This window comes from Plectropomus leopardus, chromosome 6, assembly GCF_008729295.1.
Source record: "Plectropomus leopardus isolate mb chromosome 6, YSFRI_Pleo_2.0, whole genome shotgun sequence".
NCBI lineage: Eukaryota > Metazoa > Chordata > Actinopteri > Perciformes > Serranidae > Plectropomus > Plectropomus leopardus.
This window is the reverse complement of record NC_056468.1, coordinates 534,229-550,797: the sequence shown is the minus strand read 5'-3', so window position 1 is coordinate 550,797 and position 16,569 is coordinate 534,229. Positions and strand designations below refer to the sequence as shown.

The 16,569-nt window shown below is 40.6% G+C and overlaps 1 protein-coding gene across 3 annotated transcripts in view; it reads left to right on the top strand.

The window, feature by feature from the left end:
- Window positions 1-1,442: 1,442 nt before the first annotated feature.
- The window catches only part of LOC121943972 (titin-like), a 38,188-nt gene continuing 23,061 nt past the window's right edge, over window positions 1,443-16,569 (top strand). For all 3 annotated transcript variants that reach the window (XM_042487592.1, XM_042487593.1, XM_042487591.1), the window contains exons 1-2: window positions 1,443-1,534; window positions 12,181-12,317. In XM_042487592.1, coding sequence (XP_042343526.1) covers window positions 12,183-12,317 — 135 coding nt within the window. In that variant the 5' untranslated portion in view covers window positions 1,443-1,534; window positions 12,181-12,182. The remainder of the gene's footprint in view (window positions 1,535-12,180; window positions 12,318-16,569) is intronic.

Genomic DNA, 16,569 nt, shown 5'->3' with positions numbered 1-16,569 from the left:
TGACAAAAGACACAGTCTTTGGCGTTGGCAGAAGTAGTGATATGAAAGCCATATCATTTACTCTGGAAAAATGTCCAGATTGTGGAGTCATTTGACTTCAACATAATCAAACACAAACCAAACAAAAACACTTCACTGTGTGTTTGTATACAGCACATATATTGTATGCAGAGCCATGTCTCCTCCAAACATGGTGCATCGCATAGTCTTGTCTAACCACGTTACATTCTCCCAGTAAGCTTCTCCAAATGTTGTACAGCAAAATTCAAACAAACTTTTCAGCAACAATACAATGTGCCATGTTTGGAGTGGAAATGGCTCTGCATTTGAACCTAAAAAAAATCAATGCTACAGTGAAGTTCAGATGCGGAAGCATCATATTATCGGGCTGTTTATCTTCCAAGAGAACCAGCAGAATCAAATTATTAAAGGAAATAGCCATGTTACAAGAAATTCTTTAAAAAGAATCTTGCCATCCACCAGGATGATGAGGATGAAACAAAGGTGGACCTTACAGCAGGAAGGACAATGAAACAAATCAAAATGCAGAGAAGACTTTCGGTTGCGCCCAGATGAAGAATTACGCTTAAACCTAATGGAACATTTATGGAAGGAACCGAAGATTAAGATTCACCTGCGGAACCAACAGAATCTTTCAGATCTAAAGACCATTCATGTGAAAGAATGAACTGAAATCCCATCTGAACACTTGGACACTTCATATATTGCAGCTGGCAGTGCAACACAAGCTCCTCCATCAAAGGTAAATACATGTTAGTTGCCATGTTCAGTACTTTTTTTCCTGTTTCATTCTATAAATAATAAAATTTTCTTTAGCTGTGTGTTCTATTGAGTTAATACCGCTCGCCTCCTGCACCCCCCCACAGCAAAGCAAGTTGAGTGTCCCTGCCATAGAAAAAAAAATAGTGAGGAGAAAAAGAATGTAGAAAAATTACAATGTATATGCTCCGTAATATTGTTGTCATCTATACCTTAATGTGTAATTCTTGATTTAGCACTTTAACTCTCTGTTAGCTTTATTTTAATAAACAAATCCACTCTACTTCAACTCAATTCTATTTATGGCTGCACCAATCCATCAAATGGAAATATCCTAGATATTTTGCACATCATTTTCAACTACTAAACATTCAACCTGTAATATCTGGTAACTTCGTAAACTGTGAGATTGCCCAAATGGGCTAAAACAGATTTATGTGGGTTTAAAAATACAACACGGGTTTAAATATGATTATCACCAAATCAACCTACAATCACAACCTTAAAACTTCGAAGATGCTATGTGATAAAGCCGCTGTTGGATTATTACAAAAACTGCTCTGGGTGATTTTAGGATTGGGGTTGGATTGGATTATGGTTCAGTTATATAAGGCAACTGCACGGGATTGGTGTCTTGAGCCGAGCATGCGCAGTGTCGCTGCTAACAACAGAAGGAACTATAAGCGTGTTTACGGAATTTAAGTTAAACAGTGAGAGTTTTAAAGAAGGGAAAAGCTTCATGTGCAGAGTACAGGTGAGTTGTGCTTTTATGTGTGTATCTTCACACAGCTTTCCGCGTCTCGGCACGGCTGTGTGTGTGTGTGTGTGTGTGTGAGTGTGTGTGGATGTATGCGTGTATTAGTACTCGGTTTGTTCTCTTGTGGAATTAGGATGCACAACGAGGACGGCCGCGGAATCTGCTGGTGTGGAAAGCAGGCAGGCAGAATGAAATGACTATGGCATGTGCGCGCGGTGTGGCAGCCCCACCGGTAGCACACACAACACCGGGAGTCCCCGCTGCTGCACCGGGCCGGCGGGAGGCCACTAACCATAAAAATATTCTCTAGTTTTTATCGGGAACAAAATGTTCAGACTCATCCGAATAGGCAGTTGCTGCTTGATATCTTCCCACAGTTCCCCCGTGAGCGCACCCGCGCTGTCAGCGCTCTTTGTTTACACTAAGTCTTTGTTTCTCTGATACTTTTAGTTATGTTCAGGCTCAGTTTTTGTTTTATTGCTTATGTTTTCTGTGGTTTTGGACACACACACTACGACTTTGAAGTTTTTTAAAATCATTACCGAAATTTCATTTGATTTTTTTCCACCTATGTAATATGGAAGAGACTTAAAGAGCCAAATGGTCAGGGATGAGTTTGCATGTGAGAAATATGTTGCGAGGTTGTGTTTGCTGAGCTGTTTGCCGCTGCCATTAGAACACTTTCACTCACAGCGTGCTTGCCACAGAGCACACCCCTTCCCCGACACACACACACACACACACACACACACGTCCCACTCGCTACTACTGAATTGGGAACTCTTTGTTCCCTTTTATTTTTGCGCGCTTTCAGACATCCTACCCTGGCTGTGTTCTCGCTGTCTCGTTTGTGTGAATGAAATAAAAAGTGCACACTCAATGTTCTGTGCAGCAGCATTTGTCTACATTCGCGTTCTTAAATGTTGTGTGTTCTGGTTTAACATCCTCTTTTCATGCACTTAATCAAAAGTCCGTTTTAAACGAGTTTCCAGTGTGCCCAATAACTGAAGGATGAAGCAGCCATACAGCATGGCCTACCCTCACACTAGAACAAGATGTACTAAAAGTATCTGTGTGGTTTTGTCCTTTTATCTGTGTTAAAATGACTCCTCAGAACCTTCCAATTTGTCCATCTTTATCTTATGAAAGCAACTTACACAAAATAGTTGTGAAAGAAAATGTCAGCTGCAAATTGCAATCAGAATGTTAAGACCAAGTACAAGAGAAACAGCTGAAATAAAAACAAGATGAAAAAGAAAAAGTGGTGCTTGAAAATTTCTAATATTTCTGTAGCATAATTTGAAATATGTAACTATGATAATTATAAATACATTTTTTTCCGAGATTTTTTTTCTTTTTTTCCCTAGACATTTTTCCCTACCTTTTTTTTTTATACGAATCTACTCATTTTGCAGGACATTTCTTACCAAGCTGCTCATTGCCTCTTTTCCATGTTTTTGAAATTTAAATTTTCACCAGGGTTCAAAGGTTTATATACTTGTGAAAGGTGTCCAAAAGCAGCACGTGGAAAGTGATGTTGCCTCAGGTTTCAGAGGATCAAAGGTCAAACTGGTCTGTTCCATTATGGAATTTTCTGGAAAACAGTGGAAATGGCAGATGCACAGATACATAAAATCGTCTACGGCCCACTGTAGAGGATTTATGGGCACCAATTGGCAGAAATGGTAATAATATTCATAAATATGTTTCATTAGTATATAATAACCTGGAAGTCATTGTGTTTTAAGCCTCATTCCCACTGCACAAAAAACCCACTAACATCTGGCTTTTTAATGCAATGAGAATGCATATGATCAGCATTCACACCTGGGTCAATGACTGCAATAGACACAGGTTTTTATCACCTTCAGCTCTGATCGGCATTGATGGGAGCGTAACATTAGGGAGAATGTGGAAATTTCACCTCCTCAACCAACAAGATGCAATGACATGCCCTCACTAATTACCCTGTCTCCTCAGCAGCAGCAGCTAAAGCTTCGATCCATCCATCGATCGTTGAGTTTCCATAGACCTCTGTTCCTGCTGCTGTCTACTGTTTACCTGTTCTCCTGCCTATCTGTGATGTCACATGGACACACCAACAACCCAACCTACATACACACACAAAAGCTGACAGAAATGCAGACTAGTCTGCTGCTGTGGTGTCTTCACTGGCAATGGGAATACAGTGCTGCCCACATTTAGCAGGTTTACCCATGATTGAAAAACCTGCATGCAAACGCTAATTTTGGAAGGAAAGGGATGATACTTAACTCACATTGAGCTCTTTATTTCTGCATACAGAGCGACTTCCTCTTCCATAGAGTCTGCGATGTTGTTCTTCAGTAGAATGGGCAAATCAAACATCAGCCGCATTTGCCTGCCTGTTAAAGGTGGGAATAATGCACTGCTATAATGCCTCACCGTTTTATATATAACATATTATGGAAATGGGGGCAGAGTTGTCTGGCATTTGAGCCAGTAACAAAAGTAGTAGCAGTGTCATAACAAGGTCTGTATAAATTTAAAACTGGAAACACATGACTGTGTGGTGCGACAATATGTGACATTTGGATGACTTGTTGCACATGTGACCCACAGCGGGAAATTTAAACAATAGCCGTTTTTGGTTAGTGGCTAATTCAAAAAAGAAGAACAGCAACTGTAAATGTCTACAAAGTGGGAAAACAATGAGTTTTGAAAGCACTTTACCCTCTGAACAGAAGACGCGATCATCCGCCATATGCAAGGGATGCTAACCCCTAATGTCAGATTGTATTTCACTTAACTACATCAACAATACATCAATAAATGGATTCTCGCCCTGTGCTTGTATACTAGACAAGGATACAATTAAATGGCCTAATGCAACTTTAACTGTAGCTCCACTTATCTGTGCTTGGAAATGTACTGACTGGTTCCTTCATCAGCTGCAGTCTCATTTATTGTTATGTATTTTGAAATCAAAAATTGGAGATTTGTGGCTAATGAAGCATTCGGGTCCTGTTGGCAGAATGGGAAGAACAGGGAAACCTCATTCAAACATTATCCCAAGATGACCTTGTATTCACAAGTCACAGATGGAAATAAGGCCTTATTGAGCAGTTTGTACTGTAGACATGATTAAAATGGTGAAGAGTTCCTTTGTAAAAATAATGCAAGTGTTCATATTAGATTTTACTGAGATGCTGCTGCCAGTGGTATGCTCCTTTGTTTGATACAGTTTAAGAACAAATATTACTGGGACAGCTTTTCCCATCAGGTATTGAAGTGGTTGGGTAAGGAGCCCAATGTAGAGCTGTTTAAGAGAAAGCAGGAGTGAAGTGTGTGGTTTATGTGTGTGTTTGTGGAATTCTCTACTCCCTGGCCTGAGGGAGCACTGGGCCTACTTTCAGCAGAGCTATGATGCATCTACACACAGTCAGTATCCAGGTTTGTTTTCTTTCTTTGTCTGCCATGCATGGCTGGTAACTGTGTGTGTGTGTGTGTGTGTGTGTGTGTGTGTGTGTGTGTGTGTGTGTGTGTGTGTGTGTGTGTGGCTGAGGCATACAACTGCAAGGCCATAATAATGAATTCAGTCACCCACATCTGTAAAATGACTGTTTCAGGACCTGCAGCTGTTTGGATCTTTCTGCTCTTTCTGCACAAGACTATAGTTATGAGCCTAAACAAAGTTCCCAACATAGAACAGCTGCATTAGTGAACTACCTGAAAATTTAAATGAACAGTACAGTTTACATCACAGTATTAAACTGTAATCTGTTCAGAGACTACTAATGCGCTGTATAGAAAACCACTGAAGGTCGTGCTCTTATTTTGGTAGAGTTTGAGCTCTGTCAGGAAGAGTAGCCTGATTAAAGAAGTAGTTCACTGATATAAAGAAGGCCTTCACATAAAACTAGTCCATCCCTACAGTAGAAAGAAGCAAAAACTTTTGAATTTGGGGCTACATGAGCAGAGAAACCAGAGAAAAGGGTGCTTTTGCTCAAGAGGTAGAAAGCCTACAACTACAAAGTATCCCTTCAAGGTCCTGTCTTGATTCAAAGCATTTATAATCACACAACACAGTATACCCCTTAAATACGAGACTGCTGTGAGCATGCATGTGAATAAATATCTGCTGCTCAGGTCTTGCTTACAGTCTACCCCGCAAGCAGCTGAAAATACAGACTGCTTATATCACATCAGGGTGCATTTAATTGCATTTTAACAAACAGTTGTTTGTATTACAGCAGTTTAATGATACAGAAGTGGCATTCAAACTCCCTGCCCAAAGGGAGTGGTTAGCTCTGACAAACAAACACACATAATAACTGGAGCGGGTGATGCTTGTGACAGCAGTATGTTTACATGCACAGTTTCGTTGAGCTATAGTTATAGCTCTATTAGGCCATTTAATGTGACTCCTGTCCTTGCCCCAGACACAAGCACCAGGGGAGAATCCATTTATTAATGAAGTATGTCTGACTCCTCCACAGCAGGTGGAGATATGCCCCCTCTTAGCTAGTTGTTATAAATCTATATTATTTATACAGTCTATGATATAGACCCCATGTAGACCCAGCATAACTGTTTATTTGCAATACCTTTGCAGTAGAAATCCACCCGTCAAGTCCATGTAATCAGTCGAGGCTAAGCAAACTCTGCCTTCATTGATTAGTGTGAAGCCACCTAAAAAAATCAGTTTAAGTGTACGCTATATTTAGAATATTTACTGCTTTACCTTGCTGTCAGACAGCTCTTACTGACAGGGATTTGAAGCAGTTATACCTAAAACACTAGACTCCACTGAGAGCTCATTTTCCTCCACTGAACACTGACCTGCTGTTCCACCGCTGCCTCCATCAGCTTTTATGTTGGTAATGAGGAGACATTCAAATAATGTCATTCAAAACACTTACACTTATACTGTTTTCTTTTTAGGTGGCTAACTTATGTTTTCCTGCAGCCCCGTCCACAGGAGGACATCGCTTAGCTCCGGTGCCAGTGTTGTGGGACTTTACTTAATTTATCAGTAGTGGTGGATAGCTGGGGTGTGACTTTTGTATTTAAAAAAATGTAAAATACTACCTTTTTAAGTGGTGTGTCCCTCACCTAAAATTAAAAACACACGTCCCAGGGTGCCTGCTGACTCAGTGCATAGAGCTTTTTAAATCTCTTGCGGTGGGATGCATGTTGTCACAACTTCACACCAGTGCCACCCATGTTCATATCTTTTTGGCTTTATGTTTTGCACAGACATTGTTACGGTGGTGTTACTACAGTTCAGAGTTGAGACAACTCTGTTCCTGCTTTCTGCAAATCACACGTTGGTGTGGTATTCCCACTTTGAACAGGAAGTGAGTTGATCAGGTTGTTGATTGTTAGTCCACTCCTCTTTATTGGTTGTGTGAAGTTGCTGGATGTTGGCAGGAGGTGGAACACACTGTTGCACACACTGATCCAGAGCACCCCAAACATGCTCAGTGGGTGACATGTTTGGTGAGTGTGCAGGTCATGTAAGAACTGGGATGTTTTCCACTTCCAGGGATTGTGTTGAAATCATTGCAACATGGAGCCGTGTATTATCATGCTGCAACATGAGGTCATGGCGGCAGATGAATGACATGATGATGGCTCACAGGATTTTGTCAATTGGAAGAAGGTCCAATATCAACTTACTGATCATACTTCCATTAATAAATCAGTTCTCCCCTGGTGCTTGTACACTGGGACATGTACAGGAGTCCAATTAAATTGCCTAATTGAGCTATAAGCATAGCTTGACATAACTGTGTATGGAAACATACTGAGTGTGAGCCTCTTCAGGCACAGTGTGACTGTGTTACAGTGTGTATGTTCACTGATTCCTATGTTCATAGAACTGATCCTAGTAAGTTTTGTTTTATAAAGACTTTTATTTAGTCATGTGGTAATTACAAAACAGTATGATGTAGAAATGACTCTATTCTATATGAGCTACCTTTAGTGGAAAGGATATGTTTTTGCTGTTCAAGAGGACATCGAGGCAGGACAGTTGTGTGGTGGTCACAGACAGGTGCTGTTTGGATACTTCAGGGGTACGGTTTTGCATTTCTTGTGTTTGCACAAACCCGACAGTGTGTCTTGGATCAGTTTTTAGGGAGACTTGCATTTAAGTACTTTTTGATTGAGAATATACCTTACTCAATGCAATGAGCCCTTCACAAGATATTCTTGCTGGTCATTTGAAACCAATTCCAATATAACCAAATGTGGTTGTAAAAGTCATAGTCAGACTTGTTTTTCATTGACTCAAACTCAACATTTTGAAAATCAAGCACACCCTTTCCTAGAGCTCTGCCCGTCCGCCCAAAGTCCAAACAGAGGTTTCAGCATGGGTTGAAAGTCACGACACACTGCCTCTCTTGTTGTTTTGAAACTTCGCTATCTCATTTTGATTCCAGACAGTATGCGCATCGAGAGAGAGAGCACAAGTGACAACAAGTAGAAGCAGGTAGAGCAGATGTGTATGTGCCGGTGATGGTGACAATGAGGCTGCAGTGAGAGGAGCAGTGAAACGCGGCTGTGTGATGTGTCAACAGCTGAGGCTGTTTGTGTGAGAGAATAAATCCTACAACTCTTAAAGACCCGAGACACGATTCCATGTCTAGCTCGCCAGCTGCTGATTAAAGTGACAGAAGTTAGCCCTGAAGTTAGCAAGCTCAGTTAACTTCCCATGGGAAACTGACCAGGCTGCCTTAAGGTGGACTGTTAAAGTGGACCAGCTTTTCTCATTGTAGTGACACTCCCAGCTGCTTCTAAACAGATCATGGAGAAATTTCTATCTGCTGAATCTGTCCTGAGTTAGTGAAACAATTATTGATCCTTACTCAAATTTTATTTTGCTGTTATTGATACAGTGACTGTAATTGTTAAATTATATTAGTTGGGTTAGGTTTTATTATTATGTGAATGTGAACAAACTACAGTAATGTGCAAGATGTGTTACACAGTCATGGCTGCACCGCTAAGCTTTTATTGGTTTTCATTTTACTTGTATTTAAAGTTAAAGGACATCCAGTGTTAAAAAGAAACACCAGAGTTAATGTTCAATAACTGCATGATGTTCTGAAGGCCAATGAGTAATCATGTTAAATAATCTAGAGTTCAGTATCAGTCAAAATAATTGTGATTGATATGCAATAATCGAGCAGCCCTATAGCTGCTTATTTATTGTCACTGAATCTTAATAAATCAAAACAGCTCTACCTGGATACATAATTGGAAGAAATGGTAAGAAACTAAAGTTGGCTTCTTAACTTAGCTACAGCTAACTTTAGAAAGTAACTTTCACAGTGTATTGGTTTAACAAGAGATCACTGAGGATTAACTTAGATTTGTAGTGGCAGGTGGAGTGGATCAGGTTACCATTGCCACATGGTAACTTCAGGTCTGTTCCACAGAGACTCTCAAGAGGGAAACTTTTTGGTTTAGAGGCATGTGCTGGGATTGGGAGAGCCATGTTGTTCTCTGGTTTAGGTTTGATTAGATTAATCTGAGTGATGATTTTCTAATATATTTCGGCAATCAATTTTGCAAAAGTATTTTGTTTTGCTAAAAGTAAGATACATATCACATCAAAGCTCCATCTTTATGAGAATAAAGATGGACACTGTAGTTTACCTTTTCTCATGTGTTATCCCTGCTTAGTCAGCTAAACTGTACACATTTATTCAGTCCCCATCTGTGTCTTTTGTTTAGTACACACACACACACACACACACACACACACACATATATATAGCTCACGTGTTTCAGCAAGATCTCTGTTCATGTTCAAAACTTTCTGCACATTAAAACACTTGTCACATCTTCAGAAATTATTCGTTTTAATAGTCTCAAACACTTTTGTGTAGTTCACATAAATATGAATACCATATGGATTTATTGTTTCAGGTTTTTATTTTTATTTTTTTCCAGCTTCAGTCTGGAATCATAAAAACCATTTCTATCATCATTTTCAGGATTTTAACCCATTAAATGCGAGTTTGTTTTCAAGATGCCAGTTTTTTTAGAATCATGTGACAGAAATGTGGGACCCCCTCTGGATGAGACAGTTAAACCAGCTTTGTATTGCTCTCCATTCGAGCTGCAAAACAGAGGCTAACTGAAAAATCTTCTGAATAGGCAAACATCTCTCCACTGTGTGGCTTATTGTCCACACAAATATTAACCTCACCACCTCGAATAAAGTACTGCTCACAGCTGCTTTCCTCAGCTTCTCAGTGGGAAACATGCAGCAACACACACTCAAAGGATGAGTCTGCCCAGATGTAGCTACAGCCCCTCACAAATTAGTAAGAAACAGTGTAACCAATCCTATTAGCTATATTAGGTGAGGGAGTCAGGACTGCTTAGAGATCTGTTGACCATTTATGCAGGGGTCTGTAACTCAGAAGTAGAGCAGGTCGTGCTTTAATCAAAGGTCGGCAGTTCGACTCCTTTATGCAACATGTGGTGTGTTTCCTTGGATAAGATACTTAACTCCAAATTGCTCCTGGTGGCTGTTGCATCAGTGTGTAAATGTGTGTGTGAATGAGTAGCACATTACACCTTGTATGGTAGCCTCAGCCACCAGTGTATAAATGTGTGTGTGTGTGTGTGTGTGTGTGTGTGTGTGTGTGAATGATTGATCGTAGTGTGAAAACGCTTTGAGTGGTCAAAAATGACTAGAAAAATGCTTTACAAATGCAGGTCCATTTACCAAACACATTGCTGCAGTGACACTGATGGACAACAGTATTATTCCTGAGGACAATCAGAAGTTGCTGGAAATAAGGAGACCAACTGGTCCACAACTCATCTGCCCATATCATCTCCCTTCATACATCATACCACTTTTGAACTTCAGCAACTTCAGTAGCTTCCTGTTAACTATCAAATGAATTTCAGGATTCTGCTTCTTACCTTAAAGGCCCTTTTTAACCAAGCCCGGCTATCTCTCTGAACTCCTTCATATCAACATACCTGCCTGTACTTTCAGATCCTCCTCTGCAATACTACTCACATCACCATGACTACCATGGGCTCAGAGCCTTCAGCTGCTCTGCCCGCTCTGCTCTGGAACTCTCTCCCACAAGACATTCAGAATATTGACACCCTTTCCATTTTCAAATACTTTGAAAACACACTTTTCAAGCTTGCATATTTGGTCTGATTTTATGGTGACACTGATTTTACACTGATGATGACAATGAAAATTATTTTGTCATTATTATAATAAATTATTACACGGTTCTGTACCTTTGGGTGTGGCCAAAGACAACTCCACAAGTTTTAAAATATATAAGATTATGGAATCTTACCACTGCAGCCATTTCAACCATTGCAGTTTTTTACTTCCCCACAATTCCAATTCCACAATCTACTTGCATCTTGCTTGTGTAGATGGTGTTGTGTGATCCTAACAGGTCAGCACTCTAGAAACACACACAGTTCCTATTTCTACACTGTTCTCAAAGTTCAGTAGTTGATTTAACACGATCAGTTCTGATATAGACCCTGTGGACAGACTCAGGACATTCCACATTTCAAGTTAACAGTTATAAAAGAGCTTGCCTCTATTTGTATGTAATAATTAATCAAAAAAATGTGTAATAGTGTTCAGTGTTAATGGTATAAAACTCCTTAATTTACAATAACATTGAATAACAGAGCTCACACATGCTCATCTCAGCTCATCTCTTGTAGACCACACCAAGCTACAAGATGTATAATAATTAGTAACAAAATTAATGTGCTTCCACTTCCAGACCAAACTGTTACAATTCAGCAAGAGCACTTTGGCATTTCTAAGTTCCAGTAGTCAGACAGTGTAAATGCTGCTGTGCTGCAGGCAGCTTTGAAGCTGCATGGCAGTTATAGTGATGGTATGTAACAATGCCTTAACTACACGTAAAGAGCAGCTAAATTTCTCAGTTTTGGCCCCAATTTCTCAGTTTTGAGCTCAATAAAGTATATCTATCTATCTATCTATCTATCTATCTATGAATAAAGTTGTGCATGTAAAGTTGTGTGTGTGTGTGTGTGTGTGTGTGTGTGTGTGTGTGTGTGTGTGTGTGTGTGTGTGTGTCTGTGTGTCGACAGCAGCAGCTATCAGCTCAGCAGCTCACAGCACTGAACTGTTGACCACATAATTTGTTACAAAATCACTTGTGATTCAACGGGAGCTTTACATTTAAACTATACAGCTGGAGAAAAACAAAATCACCGGTCACAACTGAGCTACTGTGTTTTATCACCAGGCGATCCTGCAGTTTTTCCAGGATTACTTTTGTTGTGCATTAGCATCTTTAACCCTATTTAGGATTTTCATATAATTGAAGGTTTTGGAGCCTCTCCCAAGAACCCAATCAGTTTTTCCCCACTGAACATGAATTCCTACTGCAACAGGAAGCCATCAGCTTCATAATGAATGTGGAAATTTTAACGTGGTGGTTGTAAAAGTAGTCAGAAGAATATGGCGGACAATATTTTTTTATCTGGCTTCCTGACAACAATTTCCATGTACTGGAGTCTTCTAACAAGTATCTTAGTTGTTGTCCTGTCTGTGATGACAGTAATGTCTGACTGAGAGTAGAAACATGGCTCCCTCTCACTGCTGTCCTGTGTGTGTTCTGTAGGGATGAAGTTCCCTGTGGATCTCCTGGCTGATGTTAGCCAGATGGAGCTGGAACGGTTTGCCCACAACTACATGAACAACCTCCTCTACAGCAACCCAGATTTTCCTGAACACCTCACCCTCTCTGACTCCACCCAGGTAAACGTCTGTGTGCCGTCTGTCGTTCACATGTCAGGTCAATGAGGGCAATAAAAGTAGTGGTTTAGTCATGTACTCATTTAAAGAGTAACTAAACCCCCACACCTCTTTTATCAGTTGAAAAGCAAGCAATATAGTAGTGGATTGCAGTATTATAGTGCTACGGTACTAGATTACAGTAGTTGTGGATTGATTCAGGTCCAGCTCTTGACATTTGAGTGAAGTGTTAAAATTCTACTATTGTGTATGAATATACATAGTGACTGCCACCTAAAGGTTGAAACCTGCTATTACAGTTGAATTTTGTTACTGGCTGATCTGGTAGCAGGAGGCTGCTTTCATCAACAAGCCCCCCCTCCCCGTCACTGCCCCGTCACCGCCCCATCACCATTGATACATTTTTCGCAGTCCAGAGTGGAGGCACTCAAGTCAAAGTGGGTGTGTTTCTCTTTAAGTACATTTTGACCTACTTGTACTTTTCTGGAGTAATTCTGTTTTACGGTGCTTTATACTTCTACCCCACAACATTTTGGAAGCCAATATTGTACTATCTTTTACAGAACTACATTATATGTTACAACATTACTTAGTTGTTATGGCTTTGCAGAATTTGACTTTAATAGAAAGTATTAATCAACTAGTGACTTCTAAAGTCACTAAAATGAGCACCACCAGCTGCAGCATTTAAGAGATGTGCACATTAATGCATCAATAATGATAGTCCAATGATATATTATGTGTTATTCTCTGATGGATCATTCTGCATAATGAGAACTTTCATATTTGGTACTTTACATATCTGTTGATTGTGATATTTATGTTACTCTCACTTGTAACTGAAAAGTAAGAGAGCAGAGTACTTCCTCCTACTGTGCAAAAAAGTCAGCAAGAGCAGCATTTAGTTTAGCTAAAAGTAGTGTCTCAAAATCTTAGGGCAGGGCTCTGATCAAACGAAGCATGTCAGAATTCAGGAGTCACAGAGTAGGCTCAGCTAGGACTCACAGTCCTACAAATATTACAACAAAGAGGACATCTTGCTTTATATTGTATTTGATAAATATATATCATGAAATTAAACAGATGGTAAATTAGACTTACTCATTATCAATCAATATGCTGTTAGGGCTGACACTATAGAGCAGCACCAAAACCAAGCCATTTTCATTTACGAGATCTGGAAAACTGAAGTGACTGAGGAGCTGTTCTTGACAGACATAGACAATGAGATACTGTGCTGTCAGCAGATGGGATCAAAGGCATCAGCTCACCTCTTTCCCCTAGAAACTTGATTGCAAAAACTGTGTTTGTAGTATTTAGACAATTCAGTCAAGGCATTCAGTTATAAAGGCTAACCCTTTAAAACCTGAGCAAAATGTCATGACTTTGGGGCGGCTGTGGCTCAGAGGTGGAGTGGGTCGTCCTCTAATTGGAAGGTCAGTGGTTCGATCCCCGATTTCTCTGGGCAACATGTCAAAGTATCCTTGGGCAAAATACTGAACCCCAAATTGCTCCTGATGCCGCGTCATTGGAGTGTGAGTGCATGTGATTGATTACTGAGTAGTAGGTGGCACCTTGTATGGTAGCCTCGGCCACCAGTGTGTGAATGGGTGAATGTGACAATGCAGTGTGAAAGCGCTAAAAGTGGTCAGTAAGACTAGAAAAACACTTTACAAGTACAGTCCATTTACCATTTATCAATTACTTCTTTAAAATACATGGTATGAAGTCAATGAGCAACTTGCGAAGAAATGACCCAGAATTTAACAAGAATTTAGGGAAAAATACAGGAAAATTACCAGAAATTTAGCGCATATAAAAACAAAAAAGGAAAGTAAAAAACTCTCTGCCAGAAAATGGTTGAATGCCTCCTCAGGGGTTTGGAGGCAGTTACCATCCTAAGCGAGGGAGTTTAATTATCTTGGTGTCTTGTTCTCAAGTGAGACTAGAATGGAATGTGACATGGATGGTTTGGTGTAGCATCAGCAATGATGGGGATGTTGTGCTGGACCATTGTGGTGAAGAGGGAGCTGAGCCAGAAGGAAAATTTTACGTTTTACTGGTCCGTCTACGTCCCCACCCTCATATATGGTCATGAGCTCTAGGAAGTGACCCAAAGAAAGAGATCACGGATACAAGCAAGATCGGTCAGAGCAAGACGGAAAAGTGTCCCGTTACCATAGTAAACTCACTGAGTATGCTTACATGCACAGCGAGAGAGGAGAGAAGGGAGAAGAAAAGACGCTGACTTAAATCACAGCATGACAGAGAAAAAAAACACTGTACAATAATTGTGTGGATATTTCGAACTTGCTGACCTGTCTCGTCAGTGTGCTGCCAATAACCTTGTTTCACCGCAATGTTTTCAGTTATGTATCCTATTTTTTTTGTTTTTTTTTGCATGGGAAATGGGTATGGCACAGCAATATCAATGATTTCAAACTCTCACTATTTATTAACTTTTTCTCCTGATGTCGGAAATCCACGATCCGAAATCATTGATATTGCCATGCCATACTAGAGGAAAATAAAAAATTATCTTGGTGTCTTGTTCTCAAGTGAGAGTAGAATGGAATGTGACATGGATGGTTTGGTGTAGCATCAGCAATGATGGGGGTGTTGTGCTGGACCATTGTGGTGAAGAGGGAGCTGAGCCAGAAGGAAAATTTTACGTTTTACTGGTCCGTCTACGTCCCCACCCTCATATATGGTCATGAGCTCTAGGAAGTGACCCAAAGAAAGAGATCACGGATACAAGCGGCCGAAATGAGTTTCCTCTGTAGGGTGTCTAGGCTCAGCCTTAGAGATAAGGTGAGGAGCTTCAACATGTGGAGGGAGCTCAGAGTAGAGCTGCCACTCCTCCCTGTTGAGGTGGTGTACTCCGATCAGGATCCTCCTTTTCACGTTGTTAGAGGTTTTCTGCCCAACTGGTAGTTTGTCCCAGGGGAGACCCAGAGCAGCTGGAGGAATTATATATCTCATCTGGCCTGAGAACACTTCAGGGTCCAAATAGGAGGAGCTGGAAAGCTTTGATGGGGAGAGGGACATCTGGAGTACTTTGCTCAGCCTGCTGTCCTTGTGACCCTGGATAAGCAGACAGCAATGGATGGTTGGATGATTAGATGGATGGATAGATGGATGCATGGTAAAAAAAAACAAAACGTAAAGTGTAAATGACTAGAAAAAGCTGCTTAAACATAGTGATAATACTTGGGGGTGGCCTCTTGCTCAGTAGTAGTAGAGCAGAGCGTCTGCCTCATGCAGTCTGAGTCCTTTGCAGCGGGGGGTTGATTCTAACCTGTGGGTCTTGGCTGCGTGTCATCCTCATTCTCTCACCCCCTTTCCCATCATTCTCTAGCTGCACTGTAGTAAAGGTAATTGAAGAATAATTTTCAATATATAATTTACCCTAATTATAAACGTAGTTGTCTTATTTTCAATAAAATTATAAATATACTAATTTCTTTCAATTTGCAAGACATTTCTTGCTCAGTTGTTTATTGTTTTCCCCCCATGTTTTCAAAAGAATTTAAACCAAAGTGCTCAGGGTCAAAGGTTTAAACACTTGTGAAAAGGCAGTCAGACTTCTCAGTTCCCTGTAAATGGTGTGGTTTATATTGTATATATTGTATATGCACTTTATTCTTATCCAGGTTCCTTGGCTCCTGGTGCACTTGCCTGGTTGTATATTGTGAATGCTGCTATTTGTGTTTTTGTGTGTGTATTTGTAGTTTAAACATGCTGCTCTTTTCTAATTGCCCCTAGTGGGATTAATAAAGTAGTTTGAGGGGTCACGTGGGGATACCTGGGAAATGGCAGCGCTCTAGATCCGCTCCCGGTCCCTGACCATAATTAAAGGCAATTAAACCATGACAACTCTCCGCAACTAATTCTAACCACGCTAGGTAAGTTGTGGCTTTATCTACTTACGCAGAAGTTCTGGATTTTGAGATGAATCAACCCAAACGAAGTGTGCAGACTCGTCGAAAACTACTGTCCCCGTGGATGCTAGCTCGGCTAGCCCCGGAACTAACCCGAAAAATAGCATGGAAGATCTTTTCTCGGAGATCACGAAGCTCGGGGAAACTTTAAATCAAGTGGCGACTGATGTGACCGTAATACGGGCAGACACCACCGAACTCAAGAACTCGGTATGTGCGCTCCAAACAAGAATGGATGAAGCTGAAACCCGCATTTCCAATGTGGAGGATAGCGCAGCTAACATGGCCAATGATAACATGCGGCTAACAGAGCG